This window comes from Leptidea sinapis, chromosome 25 (assembly GCF_905404315.1).
Source record: "Leptidea sinapis chromosome 25, ilLepSina1.1, whole genome shotgun sequence".
Classification (NCBI taxonomy): Eukaryota; Metazoa; Arthropoda; class Insecta; order Lepidoptera; family Pieridae; genus Leptidea; species Leptidea sinapis.
The window spans coordinates 11209509-11232495 of record NC_066289.1 but is presented as its reverse complement, the minus strand read 5'-3'; the positions used below and the strand labels follow the sequence as shown (position 1 = coordinate 11232495).

Genomic DNA, 22987 nt, shown 5'->3' with positions numbered 1-22987 from the left:
ACCCATAGATTTCTTTTTATACAATGTTGTTCTACATTAACCCTGGGATACGCAAGAATATCGTCAACATTTACTGCATGCACATCGGATGGTCATTTATGTTTGTTACCTAGTAATAATGGTAGTATTTACCTATCCTAGCCTGACAATAAATTTATTTTTTAAAGTAAGGCTTGTATTATATTTATCCAAATGCTTGCAGTGCTCTATTTTTTCATCGATCTAAGCCCAGGCCGCGATTTTTGCTGTGATATTAGTCTATGATTGTATAATGAAGGGTTATTTGTTTGCACAATTTTAATTTTCTTTCATTTTGTACTCAACATAGTGTTGCCTATTGTGGAGCGAAATTGTCCTCCCTCTGGTTTGTAAGTTCAATTTTAAGTTTTCTTTCATCTTTTATCCCACATGGAGTTATCAAATGTCTCATACGTACTAAAAAAACTCATGTTCGATTTTGTGTAGCACAATTGTCCACCCCGCTACAAAATGCTCCCACTACCAGTCTCTGTTGTGTACATTCAGATATACGGGCGCGCAATGTAGGGCGATTAAAATTTGGCGCCACAATTTAGTTAACACAAATATATTATGGTGTGTGGTCCGCCTGACATGACAATAATATGACTTTTAGATTTTATAATTAACCTGAGCTTACCTGTGGAACTCACGTCAAAATTAATCCAGCCTTGTAGACGTAAGCCATAAAAGATATACAATAAGTTTAAAAAATTGTTTTCTACTACTGTTCCGTAAATATTCATACACATTTAGTGAACAGATGTTTCTTGGCATTCATCATCATATCATCATCAGCTGGAAAACGTCCACTGCTGGACAAAGGCCTCCCCCAAAGATTTCCACGACGATCGGTCTGCGCTGCCCTCATCCAACGTAATCCGGTGATCTTGACCATATCGTCGGTCCATCTTGTGGGGGGCCTACCAACACTGCGTCTGCGTACGTGGTCGCCATTCGAGGACTTTACTGCCCCATCGGCCATCTATCAACTATGTGTCCTGCCTACTGCCACTTCAGTTTCGCAAAAATTTGGACTATGTCGGATACTTTGGGTCTCCTACGGATCTTCTCATTTCTTGGCTTAACTTACACAATAATATTAATTAGATCAATAAACTTATGGGAATAAAAAAATGGCACAATATAAAATAATTTCATGTCGTTATATTTAAATTAAATTTTATGAAGGATTATCGTCTTGGGCACCACTGGTACTTTTCCAAATATTTTTGAAGACTACGTTAATAATTCGCCTCCACACTTCTTTGATTGAGGAGTCTGTATATGTTTCTTCTGTATCAACATACACATTCTCATATAGTTGCATAACGAATTCTAACGCATAGGGCACTCCATATATCTGAAATCAAGAAAACAAATCTAGAAGTGCAGGTATTTTATTTCGTTGATTGAGAATTCGCTTCAAACGTCTTTTGTAACAATAATGGAGGGTAAAATAGGATAGAGGCGTATGAATTGGAAACGTGGCCACTAGCCGATAAAAGAAGTATATTTCAATATTTATTCAATGTTCTCGAACAAAATACCTTTAAGTTTTAAGATGTAATACGTTTTAATTATGGTAAACGAAATATAACTTTTGAAAGTGTTGAACTGTATAATAAGCTTCCTAAAAATATTGAAGAGTGCAACAGAATGCACATCTTTAAAAAACTCCTAAGAGCCCATTTTAGCAATAAAACTGAAACATAAATAGAAATATCTTGAAATTAATTGTCAACCCATTGAATAGAAATAATATTTTCTGTTGTCATATCTAGTAACTCGTTGTCGATGAATCTACGTAATCTTGTGTAGCGAGTTGTGACTCAACCGTGGCTCGCGTCGACTGTTGACGTCGACCGGCCCGGGTCGGTATGATTTTGATGCGATGATGTTTTAAAACTACCCACTAGTATTATAATTTTTATAAAATATTTGTATTATAATTTTTATTTAATATTTGTATTAGAAATTAGAAATGTATATAAGCTATACTTACCTAATTAGCCTATTTTAATTACTTTATATTTACTGTACGCTTTAAGATGCAATTTTGTTACCCACTTTTTATAAAATAGCTTGTAAGTTCCATTTAAGTGGAAATTCCTTTATGGAACAATAAATGTCTTAAACCATAAAGCAACTATAACACAGTTCAGATCTCCATTTTTTCCGGTTTAATTTGTATAAATCAGACTAATAACTCTACTCAACTTAGACTAATATAAAAATAAATAAAAAAATGCAAGTTGATTTTTAACAACTGCGGATTTAATTAAATTATTTCTTCATCGAACTGTACGCTATCAAATCCACTACCATTTCACTATCTATATGAGTGAGTGAATACCCCAAGTACATTCAAAAATACCAGTTATCCTCGTTATAGTTTGGTTACGTGGAAGAATGTTCCTTGAAAACCGCAATGTGGAGGAACAGCACACGTCAAAATGGTTAGTATCAAATTTAATTTTATGGTTAATGGTTAACTCACATGATATGTGTGTAAAATTTAATAAAATAAAAGAGGAGACAGTGTTAAGTAGATTTAAATTCAAATTATTGACACTATTAATAAATATTGTTTTTACTCAATAAACGAATATTATCAAACGAAGTGGTAACTGACACCAAAACTATTTTTAATATTATAATTTTTTCTGATTATTACTACTACATTATCTCTTAACATTTAATTCATTATTATTATTGTATATTGTAGGGTCTTTTAGATATAGCTTAACGTTGGTCAAATTAAATGTAGTAGTAATTATTTATTGATTGTGCTAGGACATAATATTATAAAACGAAACCACTGAAATATTTGCATGTCTGTCAAGACGAAACATGTGCCTACTCCTAAATTTGTAACAACTTTACTTGTGAATGTTTCCGGCAAATAAAAAACTTTGACTTTGACTAAATGTCTCAATCAAAAACTATGAAAGCCAAAAAAAAGAACCGACACATACCGTAGAAGCATAGTCCACGCTTGTACCGAATACCTTTCCATACCAACCGGATAAACTGTCCATAGTAAAAGGGAAGGTTGTAAAACTGGCATTCCTTAAAGCCTCTTCTACTTCACCTTTCATATCTATGTATTTATCGTCATCCGCCTGAACGTCCGTGTAGCCTTTTGGATAGAGAACTGCCTCTCCCTAATTGGAACAATTAGAGTTTGCCAATATTTTCATTAATAAAGAATTAAGAAGATGCTAAATACAAATCTTCTTCTACAAGTTTTGTGCCATGTGGCACTTTATTTCAAATGTATTTTCAAAATTTATTATTGTCATCAGTAAAATATTTATTAAATAGAATTCTCAATGCTATTTTGTAGGCTTCTTGATCGCTTCTATTTTTTGATAAACTGTTAAAAATACTAAAATTAATTCATAAAAAAGGGGATCTCTTTACTTAAGGATTTCTTGATCAATGAGACCAAACTGGAAGTTTTCCTTTAGATTTTTTTTTAATGTTTCATGAATTGTTTTATACCGGATATATATATATTATTTCTCACACGGAGCAATCCGAAGAGCTGTTTGACCTGATTACTGCTGCGGAAATCTACTTTCGTACGACACGTCACAAGCTTGGATTTTATCCTCACCATCTGCATTGAATAAAAACTTGCAACGTACAGCCAAACTACGGATTGGGTGTCCTAGTATGGAATTTCCAGGACAATAAAGATATGGGTACCATCAATAAACGTGTGATATACACGCTAAAAGCTGTGATATCTCCGCTGTTGCAGGAGAATTTAGACGGCGGTGATCATTTTACATCAGGTGACCCATACTTTCATTTATTATCTACTCATTACTCAAACCGAGAAACTCTTGCTTTTTGCAAAGCAATAAGTACCAATACTAACTTTTTTGACATACCTTGAATGTGTCGAAGTTGTAGGTACCATAGTGAACATTTATATAAGCGATAATTTTGTCACTATATTTATGAAAAACATCACGAATGGCTTTAGACTCGGCTTCCGTGAAAGGTGCTGGTCCTGGGTAGTGCTGACTACATGACGATAAGTCCTGACTGCTATTCCAGACTACATCAAAGTTCCTGTCCACGTTCACACCCGGGCAAGCTAACTGCGGTGACATGTTTTTATTCCAAAAATCCTGCGGTAAAGCATTAACATGCAAGAATTATTGTGTTTCCGAAAGAATTATTGGTAATAAGATTTAACATCTTATGTCTCAAAGTGACGAGCGCAATTGTTTGCCACTCAGAATTTTGTGTTCAATCAAGAATCTTAAGTTGCACTGTACTGGCAAACCGTATCATCTGTCATCAGGTCAGGTGATATAATATCTTGTTTATCTCGTCAGTTTTTCTCATAAGAAACTTAGATGAAGCCATTAGAAAATAATCTAAGATTGTGTCTTTCTCAAGCGATCTCAATAATACATAATTTCGAAATTCAAATCGATAAACCTATTTCGACAGCCTTGCAAATCAAAAGCACAGGTCATATGATTAAAAAAAACTGTAATTTTAATTCTGATCCGGTTTTGGTAATACTGGTGTTTCCCAGAAATGTATGTGTTTCTCTAAAGTATTATTAGAATGATAATCTTGCTTGAATATTTCTACATTCTTATTGCTTTCAAAAATTTCATAAGCTTACCAAAACAATCCCTTAAATTTATTGCAGGAAATATTATTACAACATTTTCCTTTTCTTGTTTTGTCTATGGATATTTTATTTCTACTACCTATTAAATTGTCGGTCCTTCTGGAAAAGCACCTAAATAATTTTATTTGTGTATTAATCCTAGAAGTGAGGGGATATCACTTTAGACACATAACATATAGTTTAGATTTACAAGAGTGACATCTCAAGTCAATTTCCTAATATGCAAATATTGGGATTGAGCAGGTTATTAACTGAAAGGTAGATCCTGTAGATGAAGCCACAACCCGGCACGGAACACGGGAGGTCGTGGGTTCGAGTCCCGCATCGTTCTTAAAATTTTGTTTTTCAAATTTTATTTGTGTACCTAAATAGGGCCAATAAGGGTTTTAAGAAGAAACTACCATTTTCGATAACTATTACTCTTGTTGCTTTTTACTGCTCTGACATCGGGTTCCATACCACAGACTCTGGCTATGAAAAGAGAATCACATATTTGTTCAATCAAAACATCTTCAGGAGTCTTGCAATGTGCAACTTTGTGAACTGTAGACGCAGTACTTCTACATAAATTTAACTTGAGGTATGACGATGATAGTTCACCGAGCAACATTTTGTCAAACCAGTGCTTTACAAACTGTTGCTTTTTCTGCTTTCTGATATTCTTCTATAGTAATTTTGGTTTGTGTAAAGTGCGTCATTATATATGTATGATTTGAAAAATTCACAATAACGTTCTATAGATCGATTATTGGAATTCCAAACCAGGCAATGGACTAAAATATAATAATCCATACTATAATAATCCGATGGTCAAGATCACTCGGATAGGTTGGATGAAGGGCAGCGCAGCACCGATCGTCGGGAGATCTTTTAGATCTTCCGGCTGATATGATAATGATAATCCCCAGTCTCCTTCTTAGCAACAATCTACGAGGGTCATATCAACAAAAAACATCTAAGAAGAATTTACTTAGACAATAAAAAAAATAACTTGCACTCCTCCCACTACGTAGCGCGTATTTAAACTCATAACTGTGGAGATTTCGGCTCCAGCGCTGTTAGCGCAACGGAACCTTCATGACTTAGTGTCAATATAAATAAGATTTTTTTTTCTGATTGGAATATAGTTTCGGCCTATTCACATCAACACGAAGGCTCTTTCATACATGTAAAGGTCATGTTAATTAAATTATTACTGTAAAGGATAGATACCTCTTCAGCCGCACTAATCCCATCTGGATTTGCCATTGGTATGAAAAATATGTCAAACTTATCCAAATATTCCAGGTAATAGCCCAATAACCTTATTATGTTTGATATCCATAAAAGTGATTGTCCTTTTTGGAAACCCATAACCATTAAGCCATGGACGATAAAAATAATTTTCTTTTTGGGCGGATCATCGGCGTATTTATCATCTTCGGCTCTAAAATGTCGCTCTGTGTCGATTGTTTTTGTTATTTTCATCAGGACTATGTCATTGTATTCCACCGTACGTCCAATTACATCCAAGGTCGTATTTGCGTCAGGAAACTTTTTTGCTATAAGCCTTAGCTGCTTCTTGATCTGAAAGCAATATAATTCCTGAAGTATAAATTCCGTTAAAGTTGTTTTGTTTGTTACTAGCGACTGCAAATTTAATAGGCACGTAAACGCAATTTACGCTGCTATCTGACTTTTGAATCATATATCTATACTAATATTATAAAGAGGAAAAGTTTGTGACTTTGTAAGGAGTACTCTCTGGATCTGCTGAACCGATTTTGAGGTAGTCGGATTTGCAAACTAAGTCGGAGAAAAAATGATGCAACGAAAACATTTCTTACGAAAGCTGTTAGTTTAATTTAACAGAGTTTATTTTTATAACTAATTCTAAAATACAGACTCTAGAATAGTCCTAGTGGGGATGTTCATTCTTCGTGAAAAGATATTTTGTTTCCTAACAGCCTTTTTACTTGTAACAGCACGCGGCCACGACTATATTTATGTTCTTCAACAGAACCACACACCCTGTGTTACTATATCTATCGGTATCGATATACGACCACAGCTTTCAAATATATGTAAAATGCTTATAAATTCTCATACTTTCTAACGTAATAAATGCGTTACAAATTTAATGACCTTAGAAGTGTTTAAAACGTAACTATATTTATGGCCAGAATAGTTAATTACAGAATCAATACAATGACGTCGTTACACAAAATTTTCAATTTCATGTGTACTTTTCGATACATTATTTATCAATATAATATACATACTTGTTCTATAATCTAATATTTTGTGCTAGTTTCTTACATTAATTCTGTAAAAAAAGGTCAATAAAAAAGATATTACAACTCACGGCATATGGGCTAAGATCTGTCATCCCTTCCACATCTGATACGGATTTATCTCTCCCTTGCTTATGGCGTGACCTGAAAATGTGAGATATATAGGGAGATTTTTCTCTTCTTTGGATTAATTATACTTTGATAATTAAACTGTCATTAGACGGTAGCGACTATAATCAATTCGATTTGATTTCGTAAGGACTTTAGGGTTTGGCAGGCTTCGCCCAAACTAACACTCATATTGAGGAGAATTTCTTTTGGTTTTAGACTTTTCACGGCATAAGAGGATTGAAATGGGGTCCTTTAATGCGTAAACGTAGCATATCTTTGGGAAAACTAATTTTTCAACCACTTGAGATACGCTAGCTCACTGTAACAGATATACCTAATAAGATTCATATTAAGAATCAATCTATTGTGATCTATTGTAATAGCCACTGTTAGCTGAGGTCGCAGTGAAACTTTTAACATTTAAGGCTTTGGCCGTTTATGTGCAAAATTGTTGTAAATTGTTGTAAATGACTTTCTTAATGATACCACAGATTGGGAATAGAGCCGTCAAGCTATTTGAAGTTTAAATGTTACTGTACGATACTACATGTTTTATTGTAATTACGAAAGTAAAAAAAAGAAGCTCACTTAGTTTCTTGCGCCCGTTCTTCTCGGGTTCTAGGCATAAATTGTAGCTCATACATTGTGACCGTAAAAAATAATAACATAGTTTAACGACAGCTTATTTCCTAACTTTTTCTAAGATATTAAGTCCTCACAGTACTATCCTAAGAAGATATTATAAGGTTAATATTTGTATAAGTAATACAACAATTTTTAAGTTATATAATACTTACTTTGGATCATAATATTTATGGTTTGTCATTTTTGTGACACGTGGCGGGCTTAAAATAAAAAAATATGTACTTAATTAAAACTTATACATGTTAAAAAGTTATTATGTTTGTAATTGTAAGTGTTCAAGCATGATTTTATATAACATTATGTTTTTTTTTCATTTTTATGACAATAAGGGACAAGACGCGTAGGACGTTCAGCTGATGGTAATTGATACGCCCTGCCCATTACAATGCAGTGCCTTGAAAACCCTAAGTGTCACTACAATTGCGCTCGTCACCTTGAGACAGATGTTAAGTCTCATTTGCCCAGTAATTTCACTAGCTGCAGCGCCCGTCAGACTGAAACACAGTAATGCTTACACATTACTGCTCCACGGCAGAAGAAGCGGCCGTTGTGATACCCATAATCTATCTCTGTGCAGAGGAGCCTTCCACTGGTCTATGTTAGAAAAAGTATACTATATAGTCTTATTTAGTATTTTTAAACTAAAAAAACGTGTGCGTGACGGAAGTGAAAACTTTCTCAAGGTGAGATTAAAATAACACGAAATACAATTGTTATGTTCTATTTTATAAAGTAATAAACATTTACAGTATATATAATATATATTTATAATAATTGTTTCTATAAATATATTATTTCACTTCAAAATAAATTAATCAATCTGCCGTTAGACTCGACTGCAATTGATTGATATCAATTTACCCAGATACTATATTTTATAAACGATAACGAAACTTTAAATACTTACTTAGGATGTGCCCTAAAATGTTGATTGATTTTCACGATTTTCTTATTTTCATTGAATGACGAATTAACTGAAGATCGAAAGCTTCCGATGGTTTTATTGCTAAAAAAATATAAATAATTAATATCCCTTTCGTATCACTGATACAAAATATACTTAACTGTCTGTAGGTATCCATAAATGATATAAATATATATATATATAATGAAAATGGTCTTTGTTTGAGGCTTTTTCACGCCTAAACCACTGAACATATCGACATGAAACTACCACCATTCGATGCGAAATTTATCCTAGATACGTATTTATAGCAAGATGAATAAAATTTAATTTATTTCCTTTTAAAATTCGCCTAGTGAAGCGGGCGGGAACGGCTAGGGCACTTAGCTAGAAAGACAGATGGCCATTGGGGCAGTAAAGTCCTCGAATGGCGACCACGTACCGGAAGACGCAGTGTTGGTAGGCTCCCCACAAGATGGACCTACGATCTGGTCACGATCGCTAGAATACGTTGGATGAGGGCAGTGCAAAATGGAGGCCTTTGTCCAGTAGTAGACGTCTTTCAGCTGAAGTGATTATGATAACCAAGCTTGTCTCCAAGAGAGCTAAGTAGAGACATTTGGTTCGATCATTTCATTATTTCTTACCTTCTCCTTGATTTTTGAGCAAACTCCCTTCCAGTATGTACCATTGATAAAATTAATTCATTGTCCAGTTTGGCGATAATTATTTTAAAATCATTAAATACAGTTAGGTTTATATTTGCACGAAAGAGATTGTATGACAATTGGTGGATAATGGAAATGTATGTTCAAGCTAATTTCGACCTACTTGTTATTTATGACTGTAGGAAAATGATTTTAGGGTGAGTCACAATTCAAATGTGCTATGCTGCTCAGAATTTTGGTTATTTCATGGTGGTTGATGTTACCGTTAATCGAATGGAACTTCACTTTGGATATTAAAAATCGTTTACATATACATACATAAAGTTTCTTTCTTACGTTTTTTGCAGGTTAACGCTAATCTTGCCATTGTCATTCGTCTTTCTAAAGCTGCTTCGTGGGTCTACCCTAAAGAAGACACATATTTTGGATAATTATTTTAGTAACATATAGTGGAGGTTACATATCTATATATATATATTAAAGAAAGTCGTGTTAGTTACACTATTTATAACTCAAAAACGGCTTTACCGATATGGCTGAAAATTGGTAAGGATGTAGCTTAGAGCCCCGAGACGGACATATGATATAATAAGTCATAAAATATCAAAAAAATACGAAAAAATATTAATATTAAAAAAATTATTTTCTGATACATTTTGTATGGATTGACATTTTGATGACATCTTGAGAATAGAAAGAATTCAATAAAGTTTTTTGTTAGTTTCACGCTACATGAGTTATAAAATACAACTGACAGTGCACGTCATGTTATTCAAGTTGACCGGTTGGTGTGTTTGTTTCGAGGTTCTATTAGCTTATTGTGCCGATATCATTATCATTAACAATGTCACGACCAAGACGATCAAATTATTCCCGACAAAGACGTAATGCAACTAGGATTCGAAATATTGCGAATGACAGGACTGAAGAAGAACAAGAAATTGCAGGTGAAAAGAACCGCGTTAGTATGGATCGTCTTTGTGCTATGAATCACAAGAGCAAAGTGTAGCAGCCCGTAAAACGGATCGGCTGGCAATACGAAATCGTCCAGTAAAACGTCAGAGATCAACAACTTATAGATAATTTTCGACGCACAAGAAGAAGTTTATGAAGTACTCATTTGAATCGAGCAGCGTTTCGATACGATTGCAGTACTTATACTGTACCGTAGTACTGCATGCATACTAGCTATCGCATTCGGCCGATGGACGTTGTTTGCGAGTATTCTGCAGAGAAACGCAAGAATTGTGCTGCCATGTTTTAGAAAACACTCAAAATTACAATGTTTGTTTCAGAATGACCTCATTTGGGGCATACATCTAAGAACGAGGATTTAATCGGACATTCAAGGTATTTATTTATTTACATACTTACACACAATACAGTAAAAGAATAACATACGTACTATACTTCTTCCTATGTATTGTGTATGCTAATTCTAAAAAAAGTGTTTATAAATCAGTAATACGGGTTTTGCTTTTGATATTGTAGATATAAGGACAGATTCACCATCGTATTGGATCACTGCAACCTCTCGAAGATGCACAGCTAAAATTTTTACAATTATACTTCATGGGCAACATGGACAAATAACTTGATCGATGTCAAGAGATCAATGCAGCAATGATAATAGCAATTCTTCAGATCTGCAGCAACTACTTAATGAACATTTTGCATGACGAGTTAGCCCGCAAATCTTTAATTTCCGATCCGTCTCGCATTCGCCCTGACCATTCAAATCTTAAGGCCCATCCTTGAAAGTTTGTGGTATGAATCAAGACAATCCATTTCCGAAGTTCAATCTATATAATATATATATAAGAGATTTCCATGTATATAGTCAGTCATCACGATATCTCTGGAACCACTAGAGCTAAAGACTTGAAATTTGGTAGGAATATTCTTTTCACCGAGTAGAGGTCAGCTAAGAAAGGATTTTCCAAAATTCCATCCGCAAGAGTTTTTTTTTTATTATGAACACAACAACGACAGTCGGGTCAGCTAGTAGTATATATAACTGTTGGAATCCAAACAGAGAATGTTTTTTTCAAATTTGTGTTATCTCAGAAAATATATGTATTTAGTGAAAACATAGAAAACCATAGGGCAGACCTTCAATAGAATGTGGATAAACTATATCTAATTACAAACTTTAGTCAGTACTAAAGTTTCTCTTTTAGTATGTTGTGTCCAAAAAACGTACTCAAGCTAAAATTAATGCCCAGAGGTAGACTTACCCGAATCACACATGTAAGAGTCCATCCCTACTCTGTACTAATACTGACTTTACAAGAGATTATTTATCACTAAAAACATCAATTATGTAGAGAAGCAAACACAAAAGAAATGAGAACAGATCTGCTACCACAATGTATCTCATAGTTGGTTGAAATTAAAGACACATACAAGTATAGAAGTTGATTCAGAAAGACCTTTAAAAGAAAATAATTTGCTGAGATATTTTTTAAAAACATGTCAATTTGACTATCTACATACGCTATAAATTTTATTGAGCTAGTACACCAGTGGGCTCCTTTGCACAGGATGCCGGGTAGATTATGGGTACCACAACGGCGCCTTCTTCCGTGAAGCAGTAATGTGTAAACATTACTGTTTCGGTCTGAAGGGCGCCGTAGCTCGTGAAATTCGGCAAATGAGACTTAACATCTTATGTCTAAAGGTGACGAGCGCAACTGAAGTGCCGCTCAGAATTTTTGGATTTTTCAAGAATCCTGAGCTGAGCGACACTGCATTGTAATGGGCAGGGCGTATCAGCTGAACGTCCTGCTCGACTCGTCCTTATTTTCATAAAAAAAAATCGGTCAACTTTTTTCAGCACCCTCAGAAAAAAACTGGAAAGAAACAGAACAGAAAATATAAATGGAAATAATTCGGGCAGTCCTATAGGCTCTTCCTCAACGCATCCAAAGGGATAGTTAAAAATATTAAAAATAAAAAAACCTTACCAATACTCTAAATCACCAGGCACTTTTCCTAAAATACAAAAATTATATCATTATTGAGGGTTACGTTTACATCACCACCGTTGATTTTGTTTAAATTTAATATGCATTATGATATATAGATAGGCAATAGAATCCAAATATATTTATTTTTGGAAAAATAAACTTTTATTTCAGCAATAACAAGCTGTGACGCGAATTTAGGTATTTTTATCAATGTGTAATGTACGGATTGGTCGCCAGTGTGCTCCAACTACATACCACAAGCTAAGTCGCAAAGTGCGGCATCTAATACTTTCGCCCAAGTGGGCGTACTCGAGCCAGTCTCTAACAATGTATGACAGTGACGTGCCACATGTTCTGTTAAACTTTGTTAATAAACTAAAATGCTGGGTTGTGTAGTAAAACTTTGTAAAAATACTACAAGAAATAAGAAATACACTGGGATCACATATCATCAGTAAATATTTTGTATTTTATGAATTTCAGTTTTATTTGGGTCACAAAATACATTTTTTTTTCGTTTTTCGTTTTAAATCGAATACCATTTATTTATTTAAAAAAAGATTCTCGGTCTTATCACATGAAGAAGCTGTGGACGCCAGAAAACAGCCATTTTGGAGACCCCAAATTCCGAATGCAATGGTTGCTTCAATGATTGGTTCCATCGTATGGCAAAATGTGTCAAATTTCGCGGAGAATACTTAGAAAAGCAATAAATACATTTTTCAATAGTAATGTTGTGTCACTTCCTTGATTCACAACTTGAATTTTCAGTTTACTAGCTCGACTTTGTCAAGTAGTAGGCATACTAAGTTTATGTTTGTTCCTGGTGTTAACATTATGGTTATGACAGTTAGTAGAAAATTCCCTGATATGTCTAGATACATATATTATATTATCAAGAATATATTGAGAAGCAGTTGTCAAAATATTTATTTCCTTAAACTTTTCTCAATTATTCAATGTAGGTTTAAATGCGTCATTTAAAAAACCTAAAGACACAAAAAAAGCTGTTTCGAAAATGGTAATACAATATTCCACTGTATAACATTCATGCTGAGATCTGTAGAGCGTACTTAGATTTTGCTCAGACTTTACTTACATAAAAAAAAATTACAAAAAAAAAAAACCGACCTCAAAATCACTATTAAAAAACAATTAATATATTATGCACTCTAAAGTATGATAATAATTGCGTATTTTTATACAGTCTAATTAATTAATTATGTAATTCTTGTTACGATTAAGTTAGTAAGTAAGTAATTAAGTTAAGGAGTTCCTTTGATCGTCAGCATATTCGACTAAACAATTACTTGACCATAACGATGTTACGGTAGGTGATTCAAATATCCGGATAGCATAAAAATATTCGGTCTAGTATCGTTAATTTGCAACTTTTGCATTTTTTTAGAATTGAAGAGTTACTTTGTCATGGATCCCATAATCAGAACCTAACAAACTCTTCCCAAACTTCCTTTGAAGTATATCCTTTCCAATAAATAAAGAATTACTCGTATCGAAATAATTGGTTGGCGCGATATTGTTAATCGTAAATTTGTCGCGCACATACTTATAGCAAATTAAAGGCTTTTATGTTATTCTCATGGTTGCCAATGTCAGATTAAGGCCAAATTGTAATGAGACCACACGGAAAGCACCAGCTTTCAAATAAAAAAAGAATTATCAAAATCAGTTAACCCAGACCAAAGTTTTTTGAGGTAAAAAACATACCGACGAATTGAGAACCTTCCCCTTTTTTAAAATCGGTTAGAAATGGCTGAGTGTGATAAAACGCGAACTTGACCATTACATTGGGCTGTCTTAGATTAAGCTCGGCATAATTTCAGCTGTTAATGACTATAAAAATTAAATCAAAGACTTTTTTATTATGGAATAGGAGGACAAACGAGCGTACGGGTCACCTGGTGTTAAGTGATCACCGCCGCGCACACCCTCTTGCAACACCAGAGGAATTACAAGAGCGTTGCCGGCCTTTAAGGAAGGTGTACGAGCTTTTTTTGAATGTACCCATGTCGTATCGTCCCGGAAACACCGCACAAGGAAGCTCATTCCACAGCTTTGTAGTACGTGGAAGAAAGCTCCTTGAAAACCGCACTGTGGAGGATCGCCACACATCCAGATGGTGGGGATGATATCCTAAATTGTGGCGTGTCATGCGAAGGTGGAATTCGGCGGCAGGACTATGCTAAGTTTACACTCAGCTAAGTTGTACGTAAGTAAAGTCCGAGCAAAGTCTAAGTACGCTATATAGATCTCAGCCTCGGTAAGACAGTTCTACTGCTACACATTTTTTTTACTCTTGACTTTGAATTTATTTTAATTTGCCATTTCCATTGGCTTTAAAAGAATTCACATTTTTTTTTGTTTTGGCGTTAACAGTCTGTTGATTAGGCTGTTACTTTGTATTGTAATATATTTTAATTGAATTGTGATCTAATTTATGTTTAAACATTGTAATCATCATCATCATCATCAGCCGGAAGATGTTCACTGCTGGACAAAGGCCTCCCCCAAAGATTTCCACAACGATCGGTCCTGCGCTGCCCTCATCCAACGTATTCCGACGATCTTCGTATATTTTTTGTAATATATATTAAAAATCGATAGTTGGACACACAATGTCTGTTGCCCATTTTCTGGTTAACATTAAATAAAACAATATGTAATTGAAAAATATGTACACCTTACGTGATCACGTTTGCAAATTATCCAAATATGTTTATATATTTTGTACAACGAAAAATATGATAGAGTTAGTTAAAAAACAATATATAATTACCATACGCACATCGGCATTCATAACAAAACCATAAAATAAAAACACAATTTAAAATACAAGTGTAACAGTATGAAATTGACATTTTATGGCGATTTTCGTAACACGCATAAACAAAGTATTAATATAATATACACTATTTTATGTTTTATAACAAAAATCAACAGCGAAACTAGATGCAGTATGCGTTTCTATTACTTAATATGCAATAAACAATGACAATTTTATAATACTATATTTCTTAGAAGTTTTTATAGCATTAAGTGAAGGATTCGAGCAGATCACCATAATATGACATCGTCTTTACCATAATAGTGAAAATATTAAATTTAAAATTTAAAAATTTAAATATAAACTATATATATATATATATATATATATATATACATATATACACATTTTAGCTATATATATATATATATATATATATATATATATAGGTAAATGTGTATAATATAGATAGGTATATAATATTATATCTTTGATTATTTTATTTATTAAATTTTTTATATGTATATATGTCACTATTATTATTACTTATAAATATTATTTTTAATCTAAATTTTTAAGCACACGTAGTATTAAGCGTAGATAACGCAATATTGTTAAAAATCAGCGGAACACGTGGTTTAGACTACATGTATTGTAATTCTTATAACTTATAGTCTACACATGTATTTGTATTTCTGTTTATGTTTTTCTAATAAAATAAATAAATATTATCTGAGTCACGTACTCGTATAATCCCCGCGCGTTGGTACAGCGACAGGCTGCCATTTTTGTGATGTTTTTTTTATGACAATAAGGAACGAGACGAGCAGGAATTTCATCTGATGGTAATTGATACGCCCTGCGCGTGACATTGTAGTACCGCTCAGGGTTCTTGAAAATCCCAAAAAATGTTGATCGGCACCACAATTGCGCTCGACTCCTAGAGACATAAAATGTTAAGTCTCGTTTGCCCAGTAATCTCACTAGGTAGTAACGACAGATCCAGGCATACACTTTGAAAAACACCAATTAATAGTACAGTTTGCAAACTAAGAACTAGTTTGTCCTGGTTGCAACGCGAAGGCTCTATCACAAAACGGCCTAGCGTAACTTATACAATACCTTAAAAAAGTCCTATTTTTTGTCAGAGTCGTCATTGACTTGTCCATGCCCTGGTTCCAGCTTATGGATGAGCTGTGGTACACGTTGTAATATGTGTGTTCTAAAAAACTATTTCTCACAACGAAAGTCAAGCTTTTTGTCAACTTTAATATAAATCAAGTCTGTTAGGACGTTAAAATTTCACGAGCCCTTTAAGTGCTCTTTTACTCCTAACCTGGTTGTTTAATACTAGAACATGGCTCCGTACAAACCACAAGCGAAAATAACAAACATAATTATAATGACTTAATACCGTTATATCCTCTGTGATGTCACGCTTTCGATACTTTATACAGGCACACACGAATGGGATGGGAAATTTGAATTATTTAATTTGGAATGCTGTTTATTCTATAGATTCATTAAATGTGGACAAAACTTCTATAAGAACCGCATGCGGATGAACATCTAACTTTCAACGAGGTATTCGGGTATGGTGATTGGTAGGATAGAAGGGGCACAATGAAGCGTCAGCGTCTAAAAATACGTCTGCGAAAGATTTCTCTACGCAATACGAGGAGTTTGTGGCCATTACAGAGTACTTGAGCACAGAGCCCTCGTTAGAGAGTCCTTGATCCAGGGCTTGGGTTTCCAGTAGCCCTATTGAGGTGCGTATAAAGTACCTACTTACTACAATCTCCGCGCCTAATTACTTAAGTTATTGGGTTTGTTAAGTGTGGCTGGGATTAGGCGGCAGAAGATTTCATAATTAAAATAAAACAAACATGATTTTTGTCTTCGATCGTTTCGATAGCTACAATAAAATTAGGGAAGGAAATGATGTTTAAAGTAAAAGTAAAGTGTATACTCGATAATAGCACTGCCAAGAATACCAAGCGGATAAGCCTTATATAGGATAGGATTATTGTAAACTGTAGCTGATCTGTAGGCAGAAAAGAGCCGACTAGCCGCTTATGGGTACCTTCAAGAAAAGCGCATACACCTCCCTTAAAGGCCAGCAACGCTCTTGTGATTCCTCTAGTGTTGCAAGAGACTGTGGGCGGCGGTGATCACTTAACACCAGGTGACCCGTACGCTCGTTTGTCCTGCTATTCCATAAAAAAAAAAGAGAATACTGAGTCCCCAACAATTGTAAATTGTTGCTGGCCAATTGGCAGAATCGAGGTAAATGACGCACATAAAACGATGTCTCTACGCGATACGAAGAGGACTAGCCGCTTACAGAATACTGAGCCTCCAACACTGTTGCTGGCCAACTGGCAAGAATGATGTAAAACACGCACATAAAACGATGACTCTACTAATACCAAGAAGACTAGCCGCTTACAGAATACTGAGTCCCCAACAGTTGTAAATTATTGCTGTCCAACTGGCAAAATTGAGGTAAAAGATGCACATTAAAAATTACATATCTCTACGCGATACCAAGAGGAATAGCCGCTTACAGAATACTGAGTCTCCAACAATTGTTAACTGTTGCTGGCCAACTGGCAGGAATGATGTAAAAGACGCACAATAAAGCGATGTCTCTGTGCAATACCATGAGGACTAAGCGACTTATAGAATACTTGATACAGAAACGATCAGCTTATAGTTTTAAGTTAATGTGGCTGATAAAAAAAGATGACATGAATAATGTAAAAGAACGAAACGACAGCCTAGTGCAACGCCAGTCGCCAAGTGATAGAACCATTCTCATTTTATGTACTGGATCTCCGACACTTCGAGCTGATACAGAACCGTATTAAAATAATTTTGAAGCAATTGGATCAACTGCATATTAAGTTTTAAACATAGACTCTAAAGAATCTTGAGAGCAATTAACATTGTTTATATACTTATATATCTTAATATATATAAATACGTTACACGTTGTTTGTCCGCGATGGACTCCTAAACTAATGAACGGATTTTAATGGGGATTACTTCATGGAGTGCAGCTTAGTCCAACTTGAGAGATAGGGTAGTTTTTATTTCGATTTGAGACCCATAATTAGTTTTATTTCCAATATTTGTTTTGTATGGACATATTTTCTGTGAGAGAATTTATTGACGCACGGTTTGATAGTTCCGTTGTGAAACAATTTCATTATAACAACAGGGAGCATTTTTTACGAAATAATTCTTGATGTTTTGAAATATTATTGGCAAATTCCTATGAAAAAGTTATTTTTTAATCTACAGAACAACGTCTGTAGAGTTAGCTAGTAATATATAAAACCTTGTATTGTTTTATTTTATGTCTTTGTTCTTGAAATTTTATGAGTTTTAGAACTCGCAGTATGCATATACATAGCATCTAATTATCCACTTTTTATTTTAATTAAGAATAACAGAGACATATAGTGTGAAACAATAAAAATAACTCATTTGTGTGTTAGCATCAAAACGCTTAAAACAAAATTTTAAACCACAAGTGAATCGTAAAAACATGTTTAGATTTACACCCACACAAAAATCTGTTAGGGCTCAAAGTTCAATCTCGGTATAGGTTATATAAGTAAGTGCCTAGGAACTGAAATGGTCTATAAATTCGCCGGTCGCCTTTTAACATAAAATTGAACTTAATCTATTTTCAAAACGTCTTAAGGAAATCTGGGTAAAAGATTGAGCATTCAAATGAAAATGGAGACTGTTTCAGGTGTTTAAATAATGTTTTTAATTCAATATCAACGTTTGAATACCGAATTTATTAAAGTCGAAATTATAGAAACTTTGATATTATTTTTGTAGTTGGTAACCACCACTCATTAATCCATCGATATCAAAGAAAAATATTATACAATTTTATTTGAAAATATAAGATTTAGTACACGCAGCCATAAACCTTAATATGCAAAGAACCTCAAGCTGGTATGCAGTATAGCTAAATATATACCAAGCGATGTCTTCTAAGAAGAAGTAGTACAGTTATCGAGAAGGATATACTGAGGTTGTTTGGCCAAGTAGATGGATGTACGCATAATGCGCAAGTAGAATGCAAAGTTCGATAGTAATGTGACCTAATTATAATTCATGATCACAATTATGATATTTGTCGATAAAAAGGAATGCTTCAAGTTTACCATTTTACTCTAGATTAAAATCAAATTAAAATGCAAATCAAATTTATGTACTGCCTTTCTTTAACACACAATATGTCTAAAACATTTTCCACAACTCCTAGTGCTTGGCGATGAATAAGAACTGTTTTTTTTAACGGAACCTGATGGACTTGGTACAGTCAATATTAAAATAAAATAATAAGGCCTTTTTAAAAAGGTGTACACACTTTTTTTGAAAGTCTGCCTGGTATGATGATATCTTCCAATAATTGGTTTACGTTCGCTCTATATCAAGATATATCGGAAAATTGCTTAAGGTTAGTTCTGGCTATGGGTTGGTGTAGAAGACCAGTTACTTGTCGGGGGATTTTGCGTGGGACTCTCACAAGGAAAATTTTCCAAGAGTCTCAATCAATTTCATTTCTAAGAGTTGTATAAAGGAATGACTTATCGAGGAGTTTTCTGCGGGTATCTAAGGTTACGGTTAAGGTTACTATATTAAAATATTTCATCATCATAGGTAGGAAATCGTTTGTGTAGTTTGCATGCATATGCTAGGTGCCTCAGAAGTCTTTTTTAAGTGCGTTCTATCCTTAGCTGGTGAGTTAATACTCACAGATCATCAGATACATCAGAATTATAATTAATTAGGTGACCACAGATAGATGACAGCTGACAAAAATTGCGTTACGTTCCTTTAATTCTTCCTAAACACTCCAGTTTATGTTGTGCTTAACGACGTTTTAGCTACACACTGTTTTGTAATAGAAAAAGATAAACTACATTCTAGGCATCGTTTAAATAATTAGATACTTTTTTATTTTTGTAATAAAACCGTTAAATGTCTAAAAGAAAATTCATCAAGCGGTAATCACAATAAATTAATTTTGTGAGTGCACTACAATGGAACGCAGACAGAAATAGAAACTAAATGAAAGAGCAACATTGTATTTTTATTTCCAGATTTATACTCATCTAAAGCCTCGTATTTCACGAAGGGCACGAAACAATGCCGGACTCGTCGTCTGCGATACTAAAATGCTCTACAAACACATTTCCCTAAATCAAAACTTGTTTGGAACTGTTATAATGTACGTTTTGTTTTTAACGATTTCGTTGTAGGTTTATGATTTTTTTAAGTTACCTACCTTAAACTCGAGAACCATTAGACCAATTGGAATGAAACTTTTTACCACACCTCTGAGGAAAGTTCGCTTTTTTACCCTTTTTTCGGGAGAAAAGTGGCAATTTTCAAGCCTCTGAGCTTTTGAGGCCTATGGAATAGCGTCCCGTGGCACCAAATACCTATATACTAAAAAAAGATTTGACGCATTGCTTACGTGCATGCGTTAACAAATTGTGAGAGCCGGAAAGTGCCACTTTCTACCCGGAAAACATGGTAACAACGCGAACAGCGCAACACAGAACCGCGCATGATCAAGGACAAACGAGGCAGTAACACCACGGCACCCCGCTCCACACTCAACGTGGACTTTTGCAATATCAGGGGAATTCACTCCAATTTAAATGCCGTCCACCACCACCTTGAGACGGCGCAGCCGGCCTTGTGTTTCCTTACGGAGACGCAGATATCTCGACCTAGCGATACGTCATATTTAACGTACCCCGGGTACAAAATTGAGCATAATTTTTTGCCTCATGCCGGGGTATGTGTATACGTTAGGGAGGATATCTGCTGTCGCCGTCTCGGCAATTTTGAGGGTAGGGACCTGTCCACCCTCTGGCTCCGCGTAGATTTAGAGGACCGCGTCCGCATCTATGCGTGTCCCATAGTGGTAACGCAGAAACCGATCATCTCATGGGCTGCGTTCAAGCGGCAATTGACGACGTGCTTGCAAGGATCCCCTCCGCTGAAATCATAGTCTTGGGTGATTTCAACGGGCACAATGCCCAATGGCTTGGATCACGCACCACAAACTACGCAGGGCGATCTGTGCATAATTAAATTTAAAAAATTAATAATGCATTGGCGTATGATCTGTCCCAATTGGTTGAGACGCCAACGCGGCTCCCGGATGTGGATAGCCACATGCCGTCCTTATTGGATCTTCTGCTGACTACACATCCCGATGGTTACCAGGTCTTTGTTGACGCCCCTCTCGGAACGTCCGACCATTGCCTGGTCAGGAGTGTAGTGCCTCCAACATTCATTGCTATGCAGACGACAGCACTGGTGATGCCGTATACATGGGCCATGCAGGTCTCTCTCGGGAAATCGTCGACCAGTGCCGGGAGAAACTTGTGTCTTCTATCGAGTCCTCTCTTGAGAAGGTCGCGGAATGGGGTAAATTGAACCTTGTCCAATTTAACCCCCAGAAGACTCAAGTTTGCGCGTTTACCACTAAAAAAAACCCCATTTGTCGTATCACCGCTCTTCGACAACACTTCGCTTAAAGCCTCGCCTAGTATCGGAATACTGGATCTCGAAATCTCGAGCGATTGCCAGTTTCGTGGTCATCTGGAGGGCAAAGCCAAATGGCTTCAAAGAAACTGGGCGTCATGAATAGAGCACGGCAATACTTCAAGCCGGCCCACATACTAGCGCTCTACAAAGCGCAGGTCAGGCCACACATGGAGTATTGCTGTCATCTCTGGTCTGGCGCACCCCAGTATCAGCTCGATCCATTTGATCGCGTGCAACGCAGAGCAGCTCGAATTGTCGGGGACCCAGTGCTCTGTGAACGGCTGGGTCACTTGGCGTTGCGTAGAGACGTCGCTTCATTGTGTCTTCTACCGCATTTATCACGGGGAGTGTTCCGAAGAGCTGTTTAACCTGATTCCTGCTGCCGAATTCCACCTTCGCACGACACGCCACAAGTTAGGTTATCATCCTCACCATCTGGATGTGTGGCGGTCCTCCACAGTACGGTATTCAAGGAGCCTTCTTCCACGTATTACAAAGCTATGGAATGAACTTCCTTTTGCGGTGTTTCCGGGACGATACGACATGGGCATGGGCAACGCTCCTGTGATTCCTCTGGTGTTGCAAGAGATTGTGGGCGGCGGTGATCACTTAACAACAGGTGATCCATACGCTCGCTTGTCCTCCTATTCCAAAAAAAAATATTTATTACAATATACTTACTTAAAACATACATGAATAGATATGAACATCCATGACTCGGAAACAAACATCCATATTCATAATTAGACTTGTCGATTGTCTGATAGTGGGTACTTCATACCACGACATTCCTTCATAATATAGATACTAAACAACTTTAAACTTATTCGATATTTCATCCTTTATATATTCTTTTAAATTTTCTTTAGCAATACTTATTACAAGAGAACTGAGCACTCACCATCACTCTAGAAACAATCTCGTTTCGCTGTCAATTTCATTAGAATTGTTACTCTGTAGGGAAAACAGCATTTACATACGGTCATATGCACTCCGGTTGATTACTTTGAAACCAATGATGAAATTGTAGGTGTATCGAAGGAATCAATTGAGACCACTATTTACAAATTGAACTTGCGAAACCGTTCCAATAAGTTTATTTTATATTGGTATTATTATATACGCTTTTGGGTTTTGGATTTTAATAATACATCAATTTTGAACGGACGTATGTCAACATCAGCATATTGATAATTCTGAAGCTCAAATGTACTTTTCCACGATACCTACTATTACTATTTAAAGTACATCTTAACTATATCTGATCTAGTCATAAGTTCTGATATAAATTAAAATATGTTCTGTTACGAATTAATTTTGTATGACCTTATCTAAATAAAACATTATACTTAATAGGTAT

At 35.3% G+C, this 22987-nt stretch overlaps 1 protein-coding gene and 1 long non-coding RNA gene across 2 annotated transcripts in view; both read right to left on the bottom strand.

The window, feature by feature from the left end:
* Positions 1–22987, bottom strand: part of LOC126971976 (uncharacterized) — a 500026-nt gene that overhangs the window by 421903 nt on the left and 55136 nt on the right. The window lies entirely within an intron of this gene.
* LOC126971943 (carboxypeptidase B-like) lies at positions 1172–15194 on the bottom strand. Its single transcript, XM_050818465.1, has 10 exons — positions 15049–15194; positions 12249–12276; positions 9619–9687; positions 8618–8716; positions 7863–7910; positions 7026–7098; positions 5894–6247; positions 3921–4163; positions 2997–3185; positions 1172–1381 (listed from the first exon to the last, which is right to left on the bottom strand). Exons 1-10 carry the CDS (start codon positions 15128–15130, stop codon positions 1202–1204), a joined length of 1365 nt encoding a protein of 454 aa, XP_050674422.1. The 5' UTR covers positions 15131–15194; the 3' UTR covers positions 1172–1201.